At 37.5% G+C, this 21,463-nt stretch overlaps 1 protein-coding gene across 1 annotated transcript in view; it reads right to left on the reverse strand.

Annotated features, from left to right (window-relative positions):
• Positions 1-301: 301 nt before the first annotated feature.
• The window catches only part of LOC115217101 (acetyl-coenzyme A synthetase 2-like, mitochondrial), a 31,446-nt gene continuing 10,284 nt past the window's right edge, over positions 302-21,463 (reverse strand). The window contains exons 2-14 of the mRNA XM_029786697.2: positions 20,699-20,795; positions 18,029-18,228; positions 16,643-16,818; positions 14,846-15,001; positions 13,725-13,872; positions 12,048-12,185; positions 9,155-9,247; positions 7,419-7,531; positions 6,351-6,477; positions 5,104-5,231; positions 3,365-3,428; positions 1,512-1,633; positions 302-485 (exon numbers count right to left, since the gene is read on the reverse strand). Coding sequence (XP_029642557.1) covers positions 333-485; positions 1,512-1,633; positions 3,365-3,428; positions 5,104-5,231; positions 6,351-6,477; positions 7,419-7,531; positions 9,155-9,247; positions 12,048-12,185; positions 13,725-13,872; positions 14,846-15,001; positions 16,643-16,818; positions 18,029-18,228; positions 20,699-20,795 — 1,715 coding nt within the window. The 3' untranslated portion in view covers positions 302-332. The remainder of the gene's footprint in view (positions 486-1,511; positions 1,634-3,364; positions 3,429-5,103; positions 5,232-6,350; positions 6,478-7,418; positions 7,532-9,154; positions 9,248-12,047; positions 12,186-13,724; positions 13,873-14,845; positions 15,002-16,642; positions 16,819-18,028; positions 18,229-20,698; positions 20,796-21,463) is intronic.

The raw sequence follows: 21,463 nt of genomic DNA on the forward strand, positions 1-21,463 counted from the left end.
TAACTTAGTTATCATTAAGCTAGTGTTAGGGACATAAATTGTGACTAAGGTTTGGTGGAAGATTTTTATTCAAAACTTACAAAAACAAGATATTTGTACTCAGAGCCAGAGCCGGTTTCAGCTGGGTTGGTAACAAAAGGGTTAAACTTAATATCTTTCTTTCATTGTTGTGTAAAAATATATATTTATTTTTTTTATTTTATCTTATCTAGTTTCAGCTCACGAGCTGTGGCCATGCTGGGGCACCGCCATATCCAATATTTTGTAAAGTACTTCAAAAAATTGAAGCATAAGTGTAGTGGAGAATCGAAAGCGATTTCAGCAGTTGATATTTAATTCATCTGTTGTCTTTTAATGATTGTTTCAACAATGTCTGGATCTACAAGAGTTGATGTGTCACCAAAATCTTGCTCTTTGTGGGCAATCTTTCGCAGGATTCTTCTCATGATTTTACCAGATCGAGTTCGAGGTAATCCGGGCACAAGCTGAAACGAATATAAATATAAAATAAGATTTAGATTTATGAAAGGAACAAAATTGTATGCGATAACATTTTTTTCATTCTTAAAGACATGGGACGTATGGTTTAAGAGCTTACTTTACAAACATGTGGTTTTCAGTTCAGTCCTACTCCACAGCACTTTTGGTAAGTGTCTACCATTGGCCCAAACTGACAAATGCCTTGTGAGTGAATTTGGTAAAAGGAAAGTGTATGGAAGCTTGCCATGTGTGTGTGTGTGTATCCCCCACCCACTAATTGACAACCAGTATTGGTTTGTTTACATCCCTATAACTTAGCAGTTTGGCAAAAGGGACCAAAAAGCTAAGTACCAGACTTTAAAAAAAATAAGTTCTGGGGTTGATTTGCTTGACTAAAAGCCCTTCAAAGTGGGGCCCCAGAATAGCTGCAGTCCAACAACTGAAATAAGTTTAAAATACAAGACAAATATGCATGCACACACACACACACACACACACACACACACTCACACGCATATGCATAAACACATGCACATGTGTGCACATACACACAGATACAAACACGCATGCATGCACACACATACACACAGATACTCACAAACACAGATGCATGCACACACACACACTCACACACATATACATACACACATACACATGTATGCACATACACACACAGATACAAACACACGTGCATGCACACACATACACACAGATACTCACAAACACACATTCACGTGCACACACACACCACACACACACACACACTCACACGCATATGCATAAACACATGCACATGTGTGCACATACACACAGATACAAACACGCATGCATGCACACACATACACACAGATACTCACAAACACAGATGCATGCACACACACACACTCACACACATATACATACACACATACACATGTATGCACATACACACACAGATACAAACACACGTGCATGCACACACATACACACAGATACTCACAAACACACATTCACGTGCACACACACACACACACACACACAGAGTAATTTACCTGAATAATATCTGGTTGGGCAAAACTTGTTATTTGTTTTTTTACTATTAGCTTTAGTTCATCTTGAATTTCTTCAGCGTTTTCAGTTATGTCATCTTTGAGAACTACAAATGCATAAATACCTGGAATTTAAGATTACAAAAAAGAAACAAAATAATTATTCGAAAAATTTAAAGAATATTTTGAAAAACATGCATATTTATGAAAAAAGCGTGACTTTATTGCTATAATTAAATCAAATATACACCTTTTTTTCTTTTTGTTTTCATTTGTTTTTACATCCATTTTTTCATTGTGGCATGGGTTAGATGAATATATAATTGAGGATCTATTTTACAAATGGATTTTTTTCCTGTCACTAATACTTTTCTGTGTTTCTGGTTTTTTTTATTTTGCATGTCTTTAAGGGCATGAGGTGAGCAGATAGCTTGTTGATAACAAACAACAATAACAACAATGCTGCTCATAGCAACTTTCACAGAGTGCAGATGTAAACAAACAAACACACACACACACACACAGATGATGGCCTTCTTTTGGTTTCATCCGCCAATTTCAAAATTCCCTCACAAGGCTTTTGTTGGCCCTGGGCTATATGGTTGGCCCATGATGCCACATCATGGTAATGAATCTCAGTTTTAAAATTATGGCAACAGTTTCAAAAGTCCCAAGGTTTCTATATTGATATTTAATATTTGAATGGAATTTAGATCTTATAGACTGTGATACATGACCCAGTCCAGGATTCAAACCCACGATCTAGCAGCCACGAGTGCAATGCCCCGACCACTAGGTCACACACACACTCACACACATACTCAAATGTGTAGTCTCCTACCTGGCCCGCTCCTGTCAAACTATCCAACCCATGCTAGCATTGAAGGCAGACATTAAACAATGATGATGATGATGATGATATATATGAATCCAGGATATTACCCTCGCCCCATGGACAATTACCCCTGAGGATAACAGATGATGATTTTATATATATATAGATGCAGGAATGGCTGTGTGGTAAGTAGCTTGCTTACCAACCACATGGTCCCGGGTTCAGTCCCACTGCATGGTACCTTGGGCAAGTGTCTTCTACTATAGCCTCAGGCCGACCAAAGCCTTGTGAGTGGATTAGGTAGACGGAAACTGAAAGAAGCCCATTGTATATATGTGTGTGTATATATATATATATATATATATATATATATATATATATATATATATATATATATATATATATATATATATATGTATGTGTGTGTTTGTGTGTCTGCGTTTGTCCTCCCAACATCGCTAGACAACTGATGCTGGTGTGTTTACATCCCCATAACTTAGCGGTTCAGCAAAAGAGACCGATAGAATAAGTACAAGGCTTCCAAAGAATAAGTCCTGGGGTCAATTTGCTCGACCAAAGGCAATGCTCCAGCATGGCCACAGTCAAATGACTGAAACAAGTAAAAGAGTAGAGAAAAGAGTATATATATATGTATATATATATATATATATATATGTATATATATACCAGCCCCGGTCAAACCGTCCAACCTATGCAGCATGGACAACAGACGTTAAGTGATGGTGATGATGCCTATGCATGTGTATCTTTGTGTTTGACCCCTTCACCATCTGACAACTGATGTTGGTTTCTTTACATCTATGTAACCTAGCAGTTCAGCAAGGGAGACTGATAGAATAAGTACCGAACTTAAAAGAAAAAAATAATAAATGATTTTTGTTTTTTTTTGTTTTCAACTAAAACCCTTCAAGGTGGTGCCCCAGCATGGTCACAGTTCAATAACCGAAACAATTAAATGATAAAACTACAACAATATCAATTTATGAATAATATCACATACCTTCTCCTTTGATATCATGTGGGAAACTAACCACGGCAGATTCTGCTACAGCACAGTGGTTGGCCTTCAAAGAGAAAAGAAATTCCATAAAGATGGTTAATAATTCAGAAATATTAAATTTCTAAATATCTCATAGAGATATGTACGGTGGTGGGGCGATATAATGGTTGTATACTGTCAATTTAACGTGACAGTAGGGGATTACACCACCGCTGTTTAGCCCTAGGAAGCATCGACGCTTCCTGTCGGCTTCGACACATTTACTGTGTCCTTATATATATTTATGAAGGGGAGACAAATACCCCCAACAGCTAGGCCTGCATCTAGAGACACGCATGTTTCAGGGTCTTTGCCCATCATCGGTCTAGAGTAGTAGAGGCCTGCTAGCTGAAGATATCCGTCTTGACTTCGTAAATATATATATCTAATTTTCAGTGTTAGAAAATAGAAATTTGATATTTCATCTCATTTTTGTGGTAAAACTAGAAATCTGTCAGTAAAAACAAGCATTCCAGTTGATCAGATCAATGGAACAGCCTACCTGCGGAAATAATGTATAAGTGGCTGAGTGCCCCACAGATATAGTTCTCAGGGATATTCAGTGTGACACAATATGACAAGGCTGGCCCTTCTGAATTACAGGTGCAACTTATTTTTGCCAGCTGAGTGGAATGGGGCAATGTGAAAAATAAAGTGTTTTGCTCAAGGAAATTAAACTGCCAGAAATTGAACTCACGTCCTTATAATTGTGAGCTGAATATTCTAATCACTAAGTAATGTGCCTTCACTTTAGTGGTAGGTAAATCAGAAACAGCTAATGATTATTATGAGATTCAATTAAGGCAGCAAGCTGGCAGAAACGTTAGCATGCCGGGCAAAATGCTTAGTGATATTTCGTCTGCCGCTAAGTTCTGAGTTCAAATTCTGCCGAGGTCGACTTTGCCTTTCATACTTTTGGGGTCGATTAAATAAGTACCAGTTACGCACTGGGGTTGATATAACCGACTTAATCCATTTGTCTGTCCTTGTTTGTCCTCTCTGTGTTTAGCCCCTGGTGGGTAGTAAAGAGATAGTTATTTCGTATGTCTCTATGATCCGAGTTCTAATTCCGCTCAGGCCGACTTTGCCTTTCATCCTTTTGGGGGTCGATAAGTTAAGTACCAGTTGTGTATTGGGGTTGATCTAATTGACCGGCCTCCTCCCCAAAAGTTTCGGGCCTTGTGCCTAGAGTAGGAAAAGAATCAATACTCTATTTTACTTTTGGGGTCGATAAATTAAGTACCAGTTGTGTACTGGGGTCAATCTAATCGATTGGTGCTTTTCCCAAAATTTTCAGGCCTTGTGCCTAGAGTAGAAAAGATTATGAGATTGCAATTTTTAAAGAGTATGTGGTGCTGAAAGATAAAAGAACATGAATATAAATAAAAGATGTCTGCGACTTGGTCTGAAAGTTGTTTTAGTATCCTTGCACGCATTCTTGCTATGCAATTTGCAAGACAATAATCTCTGAGAAGGAATGCCAAGAAAATGAGGAGTAAAATGGGAGAAAAAAAGAGATCCAGAGTAGAACAGATGACTACTCCCGTTTTAGAAGATAATGTAAGGATGATCAAGTGGGGTAGGCACTCAAGCCTGTTTTGCCAGTACCAGCCTTTATGAGCAAAGTTGCTAAGACCAAGTAACTTGCAAGACAGAAATACATATATTGAACGAAATAGTAAAAGGCCAAGAAATCTCACTATAGCATCCTCGATCTCAGCTGTACCAAGTCGGTGGCCACTGACATTGATGACATCATCGACTCTCCCAGTAATACGATAAAACCCGTGTTCATATCGTATAGCATTGTCTCCAGAGAAATATAAACCTACAGATGAAAATAAAATATTTATAACATGTATAAAATAATAAATAACAATAAAAACAAAAAAAGCTTGAAAATATATTCTTTGAAAAGACATAAAAAACATTTTTTTTTAGTTATTAGTTTTAGATTTTCGCAAATAATTGTTTCCCTTCAATAAAATGTCTTTTATGGTATTTCATTCTTGAATTTGTTTTGCAAGAATCTCAGCATGAAATTATGTGTTGAAACTGGTATTGTTGTACTTTGGGAGGGTCATTTGGTGAATAAACACACCTGTTGGTTGTAGTCCATGTCAGTTTTATTTTCTTTATTGAATTTTATTATATTTTCTTATGACCACTTGTGTATTTGGAAATCATTGAAAAGGTCATAGAAAATGCCACAATATCTACAATGTGTGTGTGTGTGTGTGTGTCTGTGTTCAGTTTTATCATTAACTAATCAATTAATTAATTAGTTAATTATCGATTAGGTTGTTGTAAATGTCACTTTACTGTAGCTTTTATAGATACTCACACACACACATACATAAATATATATATATGGCTGGCTTCTTTCACTTTCCGTCTACCAAATCCACTTACAGGACTTTTGGTTGGCCTAAGGCTATGGTAAAAAAACACTTGCCTAAGGTGCCACACACAGAGACCAAACCTGAACCATGTGGTTAGGAGGCAAACTTCTACTATATAGCCATATTTTCATTGGATTTTAATGACTAGCAGTATCGCCCAGCGTTGCTCGGGTTTGTTTCAAACCTTTAGAATTGGAATTTTTGAAAAGTAAAAATTTTGCATTATGTAGCTTGTTATTCTGGTTGAAATACACTGAAAAATGGCAACACAGCAGTCAAAAAATCGTAAAAAAATAGGGATTTTCATAGAAAAAAAGCACCTTTTTGATGCAAATAATTTTTGGTGTTAACATGATCCAATTTGAATATTTTCTTCTACAGAATGAAGAGCAAGCCTTCTTCTATCATACTGTCAATTTTGGTCAACTTGCGCCATAGGGTCTCGGAGGAGATAGTGTTAGTTGAAGGCTACCAAACCTGCCACACACAGACATCTTCAGCTTTATATAGAGAGAGATTTATAAATATTACAAAAGTTAAATTACCTTTGTCAGACTTAAAATATGTATCTACGAAACGAGATTTCCCTCCATATATTGTTCTGCACATGCCTGGCCATGGTTGCTTAATACACAGCAGCCCTTCTTTGTTGTCACCTTTTAATTCATTATTCTGAAATTTAAAACAATATTAAAAATACCTTTCAATACTTTTAAGAAGAGAAACAAGTGTAGAAAACTGTTTTCCATTTTATTTCGTTTTTGGATTTGGTTTGCAAGATTCTTTATATGAGTTCGTGTGTTGAAGCATATTCTGTTGTGTCTGGGGAGAGTCATTTTCTTTTTGTGCCTTATAATGTAACACACTCACCGGCAAAATTTCCACTTATTTCTTATTTTTATTTTCCTAAAATTTTCGTTGCTATTCCTCAAACATAGCAGCAGTTCCCAAACTCATTTTTGCACAGTGGGCTGGTTTTGTTTGTTCCTTCTTGAGCCATGCCTGGCTCATAAGGGCCGGTTTTCCAGTTTCCTTGGCGTATAGGTTCCCCACCTGGACGGGATGCCAGTCCGTTGCAGGTGAGCTGCAAGATGCAGGAGGAAAGAGTGAGAAAAAGTTGTGGCGAAAGAGTCAGCAGAAGTTCACCATTACCTTCTACCAGAGCCGCGTAGAGCTTAGGCGTTTTGCTCATAAACACACACATCGCCCAATCTGAGATTTGAACCTGCGATCCTTTGACCGCGAGTCTGCTGCTCTAACCACTAGGCCTTGTGCCTCCATGTCTTTCCTTATGAGTGAGAGAACACATGAAATAATATTTCCATATAATTTATTTGCTTTTCCCCTCATTTTGAGGAATGATTATCTCATTGCTAAAATATGTTATGACATAACTCTTTTCTATACAATTTAATCTTGATGCCTTAAATAAAGACAATGTTTCCAGTGATGACCCAATGACTCAATAAGGGTCAATAAAATTATACTTTTATGACCAATGACCCAATAAGGGTCAATAAAATTACACATTTTATTAATACCAGGTATTTGAGAAAAAACAAATTTCAAAATTAGTGATGGTTATATTATTGCTGAGAAGTGCTGCAACATACCTCTTTATCTACCAAACACGGTTCAATACCATAGAATGGTCTCATCGGCATAGCTGGAAATATTTCAGCTTTGGAATTTGATGGTCTTGGGGAAATGAGAATACCTCCTGTTTCTGAAATAGTGTACGTATTTTGCTGTCAATTTTACAATTAAATAAAAATTAAAGACGAATGGGAATTTTTTTTTTTTATGTGGAAGAAGGAAAAAAGAACCAAAAGAAGAAAAAAGGAAAATAAGAAAGAATGGTTACGGGGGAAAATATATATTTTTTACAAGGCTGAAAATATACAGTACAATCCATCATCATCATCATTGTCATCATCAGCACCATCGCTGCCGCCATTGCCATCGTCATCATTGTCATTAACATCTTCATCTACTGAGTAGCCATGTTTTCTGAAACAGTTTTGCCGAACTGCTAAGTTACGGGGATGTAAACATACCAGTATCGGTTGTCAAGTGATGTTGGGGGGAACAAACACAGATGCACAAACATATACATACATACATACATATATATATATATCCACCACGTGACCGACCAGTCCATCAGATGTAGTTACACATCGCTGGTCACAATGCGTTCGCATTGTTTTAGCCTTCGAATGACGCCACCCCACTGGCTAAGCAAGCAGGCCACATATATATATATACATATATATAATATATATATATATATATATATATATATATATATATATATACATATATATAATATATATATATATAATATATATATATATATATATATATATATATATATATATATATTATATATATATATATATATATACATATATACATATATACGATGGGCTTCTTTCAGTTTCCGTCTACCAAATCCACTCACAAGGCTTTGGTCGGCCCGAAGCTATAGTAGAAGACACTTGCCCAAGGTGCCACACAGTGGGACTGAACCCGGAACCATGTGGCTGGTAAGTAAGCTACTTACCACACAGCCACTCCTACACCTAGAATATACATATTCTATATGTAGGCATTAAACCAGCCCACTTGTGGAGGCACATGACCTAGTGGTTAGAGCAGCAGACTCGCAGTCAAAGCATCACGGGTTCGAATCTCAGACTGGGTGATGTGTGTGTTTATGAGCGAAACACCTAAGCTCCAGGCGGCTCCGGCAGAAGGTAATGGTGAACTTCTGCTGACTCTTTCGCCACAACTTTCTCTCACTCTTTCCTCCTGCATCTTGCAGCTCACCTGCAACGGACCAGCGTCCCGTCCAGGTGGAAAACCTATATGCCAAGGAAAGCAGGAAACCGGCCCTTATGAGCCAGGCATGGCTCGAGAAGGAAAACAAGGTAAAATTGGATATCTGTAGATTTAGTGCCAGAGGAAGGTAAAATTGGTGGAGGCACATAGTCTAGAGGTTAAAGCAGTGGACTTGCCGTCGAGGGATCATGGGTTCAAATCTCAGATTGGGCGATGTGTGTGTTTATGAGTGAAACACCTAAGCTCCCGTGGCTCTGGCAGAAGGTAATGGCGAATGTCTGCTGACTCTTTCGCCACAACTTTCTCTCACTCTTTCCTCCTGCATCTTGCAGCTCACCTGCGACGGGCCGGCATCCCGTCCAGGTGGGGAACCTATATGCCAAGGAAACTGGCCCTTATGAGCCAGGTGGGGCTCGAGAAGGAACAAACAAAACCAGCCCACTGTGCAAAAAAGAGTTTGGGAACTGCTGCTATGTTTGAGGAATTGGTAACTTGTTAATCTTACCTGTCTGCCACCAAGTATCGACAATGTCGCACCGTTGCTCTCCAACGTTTTTGTAATACCACTCCCAGGCTTCATGATTGAGAGGTTCTCCGACTAAAACAGGGATTTATATTCCAAAGATGAAAAACAAAGAAAAACTGAAGACAGTCTATAGATATATGCATGCAAAAAAATTAATCAAAATAAACAAAAACAATTTAATTAACAGTATTCATCATCATCATCATCATCATCATCATCATCATCATCATCATCATCACCATCCTTGTCATCATTATCATTTAACATTCACTATTCCATGCTTGCATGGATCAGACAGAATTTGTTGAGGTACATCTTTCTGTTGTTGGATGCCTATACTGTCACCAACCCTCGTGTGTTTTCAAGCGAAATAATAGTTTTCCATTGCTAGACATGCATTCCACAGAAACCCAGACATGAACAACACTGCTTGTATGACAGTGATGCTTGTTTACAGCCATCACATGATGTCAAGTCAAGGATACACACAAACACACAAGAACATACATATACACACGACAAGCTTCTTTTAGTTCCATCTGCCAAACCCATCCACAAGACTTTGATCAGCCAGAGGCTAAAATAGAAGACCCTCACCCAAAGTGTCATGCATTGGGACTGATTTCAAGACCGCATGATTGGAAAGCAAGCACCTTAAACATCTAGCTGTATCTGTCCCTATGCTATCACATTTAAGAATATTAAGCATTATGATGTTTTCAAAAACGTTTTCTTCATGAGATTTATATGTAAAGAGTCCCATCCGAGCATGATCATTGCAGGAGCGGCTAGCTGGCTTCCATGCCAGTGGCACATAAAAGTCACCATTCGAGTGTGATCATTACCAGCGTTGCCTTACTGGCACGTGAAAAAACATTCGAGTGAGGTTGTTGCCAGTACCACCTGACTGGCCCCCATGCCAGTGGCACATAAAAGCACCCACCACACTCTCCGAGTGGTTGGTATTAGGAAGGGCATCCAGCTGTAGAAATTCTGCCAGATCAAGATTGGAGCCTGGTGCAGCCATCTGGTTCGCCAGTCCTCAGTCAAATCGTCCAACCCATGGCAGCATGGAAAGCAGACTTTAAATGATGATGATGATGATGATTTTGTGAAAATATTTTGAAATTTTCTTCCTAAAATTTTCAATGATGGAAAGCAAAAAAAAATTAAAGACTGTTCCTAGATATGTGTATGCGAAAAATTTAATCAAAACAAGCAGAAGCAATTTAATTAATAGCATTCATCATTATCGTCATTACCACCACTACCATCACCACCACCACCACCATCACCACCATCACCACCAACACCAACACTCTCCACAACCACCACCACACCACCACCACCACTTCCATCATCATCATCATCATCATTTAACATTCCCAGAAATAGTTACAAAAGCAATATTTTTTTCCAGGTTATGCATTTTTAAACCAAATGTTCTACAGCTGCCAGTCTCAATGGAAATCCTATACAGCCATTCAATCCATTCAATTCTGTAGCCAAATATATACCTCACCAGAATCCAGTAACAACAAGCAGTGGCTATTTTTATTATGGTCCTAATTGGACAGACCCGTGATTAAAAGTTTGAATACTGCATGTTTTTCATTTTTTGTCTTTTTGTCAGACATATTACATTTTGAATAATCTTATTCAATGTGATTCCGACGGTAGGATGTGATTTGAGAAACACTTGTCACTACCTGTCATTCTGCTACCTGGTAACGACCTAATCAAGATGAAATAGATCCTTCAGCAGACACCTATTACAATGGTTATATTGATTTACTCAACAACAACCTTGAAACATATTTCTTAATTCTTTCTTTCACACACTCTCTCTCACTTATTTCTCTTTCAACAACAACAACAACAACAACAACAACAACAGACTGTCATTATAGTGACAGTCTTTTTTTTAATATCTGTGTTTTTTGTGTATGTTGAAAAACATACAGAAACACACACAGAAATACACACACACACACACACACAAACAACTAAAAAGATAACTAAATGTATTTTATATATATATATATAATTATTTTTTGAAGTCTGTGTTGTGTTGACAGACTTGCACTTAAAATTCCTATGTTTTTAATCAAATCTTGTTGGTTACTATGGTGATAACACTATCTATCTGTCTGTCTATTTTTCATACACAAACACACACACACTCTCACTGTATTTCTTTCTCAATAATAACATTTTCTCCACCCTTTCTTCTAAATAAATGTTGTGACAAGGGTTATCTCCCTTTTTGATTCTTTTTCTTTTTCCCACCCTCTAAAAGATGTTGTAAAGGACAGACATAAGATTTTCAGATTGGTGTGATACTGTCTTGTCCATCTTTACCACTTACTATCCAACATCATAAATATACTATATTTCATGGAGAACCATGAAAAGGATACGAAAGAGAAAAATATACGCATAAACTGTTGTGTCTGGGGAGAGTCATTTTCTTTTGGTGCCTTATAATGTAACACACTCATCGATAAAATTTCCACTTATTTCTTATTTTTATTTTCCTAAAATTTTTGTGGTAGTTGCCCTTATTTTACTTGGCAGTTGCCCTTATTATAATTTTATAATTCTATTTATAAAACTATTGAAAAGGTTGCAAGTCGCAACGAAAATTTTAGGAAAATAAAAATAAGAAAAAAGTGGAAATTTTACCAGTGAGTGTGTATTACATTATAAGGCGCAAAAAGAAAATGACTCTCCCCAGACACAACAGAATATGCTTCAACACACGAACTCAGATAAAGAATCTTGCAAACCAAATCCAGAAACGAAATATATGCATAAAAAATACAAAAACAATATTCATTGTTACAAGTAGGGATTAATGTTATAAACTTACCACTTCCCAGAACACGCAGAGAGGATTTGTCATAATTATGTACCCATGAATCTCCCATTTTAATCAACAAACGAAGAGCTGTGGGTGCCAAGTATATGTGAGTCAACTTAAGTCTCTCCACGACTTCCCAATAGCGACCTTTAAAAGAAAGAAAGAATGTTTCAAAACAAGAAGATAGATTTTTCAAGTTTAAGATCGAAAAGTTATGCAAAGTTATTAATTGCTGCACCTTTTTGTGTCATATATTTGTTGTTTCTTGTTTGGTAAAAGTGTGGTGCAGGCATGACAGTGCAGTCAAGAAGTTTGCTCCTCAACCACATGGCTTTGGCTTCAGTTCCACTGCATGGTACCTTGGGCAAGTATCTTCTGCTGTAGCCCTGGGCTGACCAAAGCCATGTGAGTGTGTTTAGAAGACAGAGACTGAAAGAAACTAACTGTGTGTATATATATATATACTGGAGTAAACACATAAATGTGAAACAAGGTGGAAAAAAGAGTACTCAAATACCAGTGGTAGAGTAATATGCTTTATTTAAAGCAGCAGAAAATTCAACAAAACCTGTTACTCTGAGTTTCCCGTTGCCGTTCATCGGACAGTTTTTGCTAGAATGATGTATATATATATATATATATATATATTATATATATATATATATATATATCTATATATATATATATATATATATATATATATATATGTATGTATATATATATATATATATATATATATATATATATATAGTATATATATATATATTATATATATATATATGTATATATATATATATATATATATATATATATATAATATATATAATATATATATATATATATATATATATATATATATATATGTATATATATATATATATTATATATATATATATATATATCTATATATATATATAGATATATATATATATATATATATATAGTATATATATATATATCATATATATATATATATGTATATATATATATATATATGTATATATATATATATGTGTATGTCTGTGAAGGCGCATGGCTTAGTGGTTAGAGCATAGAGCTTTCGATCGTGAGGTTGTGAGTTCGATTCCCGGATCGGGCTGTGTGTTGTGTTCTTGAGCAAGACACTTTATTTCACGTTGCTCCAGTTCACTCAGCTGTAGAAATGAGTTGTGACGTCACAGGTGCCAAGCTGTATCGGCCCCTTTGCTTTTCCCTTGGATAACACTGGTGGCGTGGAGAGGGGAGGCCGGTATGCTTGGGTGACTTCTGGTCTTCCATAAACAACCTTGCCCGGACTTGGTATGTTTATGTCTTTGTAATTTAGTGGTTCAGCAAAGAGACCAATAGAATAAGTACTAGGCTTCAGAAAAAGTCCTGGGGTCAACTTCATCATCATCATCATCATTGTTTAATGTCCGTTTTCCATGCTAGCATGGGTTGGACGGTTCAACTGGGGTCTGGGAAGCCAGAAGGCTGTGCCAGGCCCAGTCTGATCTGGCAGTGTTTCTACAGCTGGATGCCCTTCCTAACGCCAACCACTCCGAGAGTGTAGTGGGTGCTTTTTATGTGCCACCTGCACAAGTGCCAGACGAGGCTAAAACCCTTCAAGGTGGTGCTCCAGCATGGCAACAGTCAAATAACTGAAACAAACATAAACATATTAATTGAATCGCAAATATTTGTTACCTGGGTTTGGGTAGGTTGGTGTACTCTCAAACAGAAGTGTTGTGCCTCCATTACTTAGTGGTCCATACACAACATAGCTATGTCCAGTTATCCAGCCAATGTCAGCCACACATCCAAAGATATCGTCCATTTGGTAATCAAATACATGCTGTAAATTAGATATAATTTACTATGGTAGGTATTTAATCCTTTAGCATTCAGATTATTCTGTCAAATGTAAAGCTTATCTATTCACACCATTTTTAATTAATCCTGCTTCGTTTCATGGTTTTGAGATTTCAACGATGTGATTGTTTATTTTTATAATTACACTATAAGATTGTCCAACCCATGCTAGCATGGAAAGCAGACGTTAAACAATGATGATGATGATCATCATCATCATTGTCATCTTCATTGTCATCACCATCATCATCATCATCAACATTTAAAATCCATGTTCCATGTTGGTACAGGTTGAATGGCTTGACAGAATTGAACGAACCCAAGAATTGCATTGTGCTCCAGTATCAACTTTGGCATGGTTTCTACAGCTGGATGCCTTTCTTAACACCAACCACTTTACAGTGTGTACTGAGTGTACTAGGCTTACAAAGAATAAGTCCTGGGGTCAATTTGCTTGACTAAAGGTGGTGCCCCAGCATGGTCACAGTCAAAATGACTGAAACAAATAAAAGAATAAATCATTAAATCTTTTCTTTAAAAACCTAATATTAACATATTTCTTTACTTTCATGAAATTTCATGATATAAAATGTGTTTACATTGTGGAACATTTATTAGCTTACTCCAAATAAAGGATAAAGCACCTTCCTAAGTCATATAAACTCATAGGACCAGTTTCCAAGATCCTGTGACATATATATTCCCCCTGGATAGGGTGCCAGTCCCTCACAGGATTACACCCTTTTGCCAGCTGATTGAACAGGAACAATGAAGTGTTTTACTCCAGAACACAGCACATTGCCCAGGCCAGAATTCAAAACCACAATTCTACATCATGAGTCCAACACCCTAACCACTTAGCCACACATGGCCCCTTTTTACTCCATATAGAAGATATTTAATGTTTACAGTGTGTGTGTGTGGTGGAGAGTTGTAAATTATAAAATGACCCTTACTTTGTGTGTAACGGTTGTATACAGCAAATAACCAGCTTGAGTATGCACAAGTCCCTTTGGACTCCCAGTACTACCAGATGTGTATAACATAAATAAGGGATCTTCACTATCCATCTCTTGAGGTTTACAATATGGCTTGGAGACTTCACTTAGAGCCTGAAAAATTCAAAAGAAGTAAAGCAATTATCAATATAACATAAACAATCATCAAAGACAGTAATTATAATGGCTCCGATGCTCACTTTGCAACCAAAAGGTTTTGGGTTCAGTCCCACCATTTGGCACCAAGGCAAATTTCTTCTACAATAGCTTTGGCCTTATGAGTAGATTTGGTAGACAGAATATGTGCAGAAGCCCATTGTCTCTCCATCCTTTAGGGCATTTTCTAAGCATTACCCACTATTCTTGTCTTCTTGGTCCTAAGGCTATATTTTGCACAACTGTTCATCCTTGTCCCCTATCCTAACTCACACTCTGTATCCTTTTGCTTTGTTTGCTCTCAGCCCTAATTCTCCACAAAAAGAATGTTTTTGTGGGCACTGCCAGTTGTGAGGCTCTCAGTCAAATCATCATTAAGGGTGCAAAACTAATTATTAGTAATTGGTTGATAACTGATGCAGAATAAGGGACCCTCTATGTTTGTCTCCTGTCCAGTTATACATTTTTTTCAATTATATATATATATATATATCTATGTATGTATGTATGTATGTATGTATGTATGTATGTATGTATGTATGCATTTATGTATATATGTATGTATGTATGTATGTATGCATATGTATGTATGTATGTATATATATATATATATGTAGGTATGTATGTATGTATGTGTATGTGTGTATGTATGTATATATGTATGTATGTATGTATGTATGTATGTATGTATGTATGTATATATATATATATATGTATGTATGTATGTATGTATGTATGTATTTATGTATGTATGTATGTATGTATGTATATATATATATAATCATCATCATCGTGATCATTTAGCATCCGTTGTCCATGCTGGCATGGGTTGGACAGTTTGAGCAGGGCTGGAAGGCTGCACCAGACTCCAGTTCGATTTGGCAATGGTTTTCTACTGCTGGATGCCCATCCTAATGCCAACTACTCCAAGAGTGTAATGGGTGCTTTTACATGCCACCGGCACGGGTGCCATTTGCGTGACACCAGTATCTGCCACAACTGTAATTTTGCTCAGCTTGATGGGTCTTCTTCTCAAGCACAACGCAATGCCAAAGGTCTTGGTCATTGCCTCCATGAGGCCCAAAACTCAAAAGGACCTTCTCATGTGCCATTGGCATCAGCCACTTTGCCTCTGTGAGGCCCAATGCTCAAAAGGTACTTTTTACATGCCACCAGCACGGGTATCAGTTATACAATACCAGAGTTACTCACACACACGTGCACGCATCATCATTTAAGATCTTTTTCCATGCTCCCCTACTACTTCTGCTCGTGATCAGAGATGCCCATATCGTCAGCCACTAAGGGACATGGTCTACTGGTTAAGGTCAAACAACTGACAAACAAATCTGTGGTATTGAGCAGAATATTTGCTGTAGCCCATCTTTTATACTAAGACAAAACAATGTACATGATAACACTTCCAGTCAGTTAAGATCAAAAGCCATGAGAGCCACTGCCTGGTACTGCATCAGGGCATTATTATTATTATTATTATCATTAAGTTTTGAGGGTTGCATATTGCGTTGAATGCGAACTTGCTGAAGGAAAAGATGACTAATGGAGAATTAGAAACCGAAATTCCAAGTATCCATTTACCTTTTCAAGTGGGATATCAATTTTACCCATTGGGACATCTCCTCCAGTACGTTTGTACACAAAGACCTGCTTTACACTTGGACATTTCGATACAGCTGCATCAACTATTTTCTTTAACTCTAGGATTTTCCCACCTCTAACTCCTTGATCAGCAGTTATCACTGTATTCACTTGAGCTGTAAACAAAATCAATGAATATATAAACTTAAATAGAGAATATATAAACATATAAACGAATATATAACTTATAAACGAATATATAATTATATATAAACTTATAAACAAATATATAAACTTGAATAGAGAAAAAAAACAGAATTATGCATGTTCACATTTTCAAATATTGTTTCTAATTTTGACACAAGACCAGCAATTTTAGAGGAGGGATAAGTTGATTATATCATCATCATCATCCTCATCATTTAACGTCCGTTTTCCATGCTAGCATGGGTTGGACGATTTGACAGGTCTGGCGAACCAGATGGCTGCACCAGACTCCAATCTGATCTGGCAGAGTTTCTACAGCTCGATGCCTTTCCTAATGCCAACCACTCTGAGAGAGTGTAGTGGGTGCTTTTACGTGCCACCAGCCATGCTCAAATGGTACTTTTTATGTGCCACCTGCACAGGTGCCAGTCCAGCAGCACTGGCAATGACCTTGCTCGAATGTTTTTTCACGTACCACCAGCATAAGTGCTAGTAAGGTGATGCAGGTAATGATCACGCTCGAATGATGTTTTTAACGTGCCATTGGCATGGAAGCCAGCTTGTTGCTCTGGCAATGATCTCACTTGTATGGTACTCTTAGTGCTCCACTAGCACAGATGCCAGTCATCGAATTTGATTTCGATTTCGATTTCACTTGCCTCAACAGATCTTCGCAAGCAGAGTTTAGTGTCCAATGAAGGAAAGGCACGCATAAGTGGGCTGGTTACACCCCTGGCATAGGCCACAGGTTATGGTCTCACTTGAGCTTGCCGAGTCTTATCAACTGAAAACAAAATGTGAAATGAATATTTTTCAACCTTAATCGTGTTTTATTTTAAACTAGCAGTATCGCCCGGCGTTGCTCGGGTTTGTAAGGGAAATAACTATATAAGCATTTTTAGAGAGTTACTTCCCTTATATAATAGCAAAAAAATGCATTAAAAATGGGAAAAGATGATGGTAAATTATTTTTAAAATCGTAGACTCATCGTAGACGCGAGCTAATACCCAGAAGGGCTCGATATGAATCACGACTATAAGATACCCGGTTTGGGTTAAACTGTACCGCAAAATGTGGGAGTAGTTAGGAATCTAAATCGTAGGAGACAGACACCACACAACTTTACTTTTATATATAAAGATATAACATTTCAATAATCAAAAATAAATCTGACTAACCATCTTGAATCCTCCCTGCTAATGCTTCATCACTGAATCCTGCAAAGACCACACAGTGAACAGCACCGATTCGTGCACAAGCTAACATGGCTGTCACAGCTACTGGACACTTCGGCATATAGATAGCCACTCGATCTCCTTTACTCACATTGTGCTGAAGAAGCATGTTACCCATCTGGTTAACCATATGGTACAGCTCTCTGGAATAAAAATAAAAATTTAAAACAATGTCCATGTTAGACATTATTCAACAGTTTCTTTTCCCAAAAGTTGGTTCCTACACTGACATGTAATTCACTCTCACCCTCGCTCATCTTTCCTTGTCTCAATATTAGCAACAATCACCATTTAGGACGGAGGCCTGCCTTCCCTGCTTCTCTAATTTCATTTCTGTCTCCACCACTCTCTGAATTCCTCTATCAGCATTAGATATCTAGCTCACCTCCAACAAACTTCAGTGCACAAAAACTCCTTACATATTGACATGATTAACACTGGGGACCACATGTTTGCCATCTCTAACTACTTTAATAATTCTGTTTTGTCGTGAGCTCATAGCATTAAATAGTGTTGATTATTCAAAAGCCTTTGATTTCTTTCTTACCTATTTCTTTACTACCCACAAGGGGCTAAACATAGAGAGGACAAACAAGGACAGACAAATGGATTAAGTGCATAACTGGTACTTATTTAATTGACCCCGAAAGGATGAAAGGCAAAGTCAACCTCGGCGGAATTTGAACTCAGAACGTAGCGGCAGACGAAATACCTATTTCTTTACTACACACAAGGGGCTAAACACTGAGGGGACAAACAAAGACAGACAAACGGATTAAGTCGATTACATCGACCCCAGTGCATAACTGGTACTTAATTTATCGACCCCGAAAGGATGAAAGGCAAAGTCGACCTCGGCGGAATTTGAACTCAGAACGTAGCGGCAGACGAAATACCTATTTCTTTACTACCCACAAGGGTCTAAACACGGAGGGGACAAACAAGGACAGACATAGGTATTAAGTCGATTATATCGATCCCAGTGCGTAACTGGTACTTATTTAATCGACCCCAAAAGGATGACAGGCAAAGTCGACCTCGGCGGAATTTGAACTCAGAACGTAACCGCAGACGAAATACCGCTAAGCACTTCACCCGACGTGCTAACGATTCTGCCAGCTCGCCACCTTTTTTTCTTACTTACCTGATTTCTTTCTTAACTCCAAACCTACACAAACTCTGCATCTTGTAGTCATATTTAATACTGCCTATTCATTGGTTGAAGGCACGTGGCTTAGTGGTTAGGGGCATTTGGCTCATGATCGTAAGGTCGTGAGTTCAATTCCCGGTGGCACGTTGTGTCTTTGAGCAAGACACTTTATTTCTCATTGCTCCAGTCCACTCAGCTGGCAAAAATGAGTAGTACCTGTATTTCAAAGGGCCAACCTTGTCACACTCTGTGTCACACTGAATCTTCCCTAGAACTACGTTAAGGGTACACGTGTCCAAGGAGTGCTCAGCCACTTGCACATTAATTTCACGAGCAAGCTGTTCCTTTGATCATATCAGCTGGGACCCTCGTCGTCGCAACTGACGGAGTGCTCCTTTATTCCTGGGTTCCAATCCTATATCCATCCAGTGCAAAAATCTCTTCTGTCCTTTGAACACTCTGGTATTTTCAATTAGCTAATTTATTACATCTCTACATTTAAATTTAATTTGTCAAATTAAATTTAAATGTTGAATTGAATCTAATGGATTTTGTGTGTTTCTTAAATGGCTTATAAACACCTTCCATGCTGCAATTGCTTATATATATGTGTCGGTGGCACATAAAATCACCCACTACACTCTCGGAGTGGTTGGCGTTAGGAAGGACATCCAGCTGTAGAAACACTGCCAGATCTGACTGGCCTGGTGCAGCCTTCGGGCTTGCCAGACCCCAGTTGAACCATCCAACCCATGCTAGCATGGAAAGCGGACGTTAAACGATGATGATGATGATGATGATGATATATATATATATATATATATATATATATATATATATATATATATATATATTCTAATGATAAACAAAATTTCAGAGTGTAACTTAACCAAGAGTACATTAGACGATCAATCAGTTAAAAGAGAATGTATGGAAACAAATTTTATTATCATTATCATTATTATTATTTACTTTTAATCTGCATGTTTGTTACAATCACTTGCCAAGACACACCCAGCATCCTTCATCATCATCATCATCATCATCATCATCATCATCACCATCATCATCACCATCATCACCACCATCACCACCATCATCACCATCATCACCACCATCACCACCACCACCACCATCACCACCATCACCACCATCACCATCATCACCATCATCACCATCATCACCATCATCCTCATCCTCATCATCATTATTATTATTTTTATAAATAAAATAATAATAAAATAATCAACTCTGATGATATTCATTCTATCACCCAAGCACACCTCTGTCCCTGAGTATTTACTCAACCTAAAGAAACACAATTTGGGCCACCCTCAGCAAAGGAACTTGGAAAAGACTGCCAAATACAGACCTACTGCTAACCCATTTGATGTATCAGAAAGAAATAAACTAGAGATTGGCACTTCTTTACACAGATGAAAATAACAGTTGTTTAAACTTACTGATAGGTAATCCGTTCCTGTTGGCCTGGTTCATCTTTTTCCCAAATAAGAGCAATCTTGTTTGGATTTGATTTAGCATGTCGGTCCACACAGTTTACTAGCAACCAAAAAAAATAACACAAAAAATAAATCAGAGAGAAAATTATAGAACAAAAAGGAAAATGAGGAAATTTAGGGAATGTCAAATGAGTTTGTTAACTGTCTTTTTTATGACATAGATTTTGAAAGTAAGAGAATACAGTTCTAAATATCTTCTCAAAATTATTTTCTAGGATTGATAAAGAATTAGGAATGATGGAAATAACATCGGTTTTTGTTTTATTGCAATAGTTTAGTCTGAAAAGAAAGGGCTGCGCCCATGTACATCTTAGACAAGGATGCAAAGAAGTTATCTTCATACCAGAGATCCGAGATCTGGTTTGAATGCTTATAACAGAATGGATTCTACTAATGGTACCCAGTGATCAGAGATGGTTGTCTTATAACCAAGTAATGGATTAAAGCCACCACATGAAAACAGAAATAGTTCCTCCAATGAGATATTACAAAATTCCTTACATAAGGTTTTTGTTGATCCAAGGTTACCAAGGCGGCGAGCTGGCAGAAACGTTAGCACGCCGGGCGAAATGCTTAACCGTATTTCGTCTGCCGTAATGTTCTGAGTTCAAATTTCGCCAAGGTCGACTTTGCCTTTCATCCTTTCGGGGTCGATAAATTAAGTACCAGTTACACACTGGGGTCAATGTAATCGATTTAATCTGTTTG

Source organism: Octopus sinensis, linkage group LG11 (genome assembly GCF_006345805.1).
Source record: "Octopus sinensis linkage group LG11, ASM634580v1, whole genome shotgun sequence".
In the NCBI taxonomy this organism is placed as follows: Eukaryota; Metazoa; Mollusca; class Cephalopoda; order Octopoda; family Octopodidae; genus Octopus; species Octopus sinensis.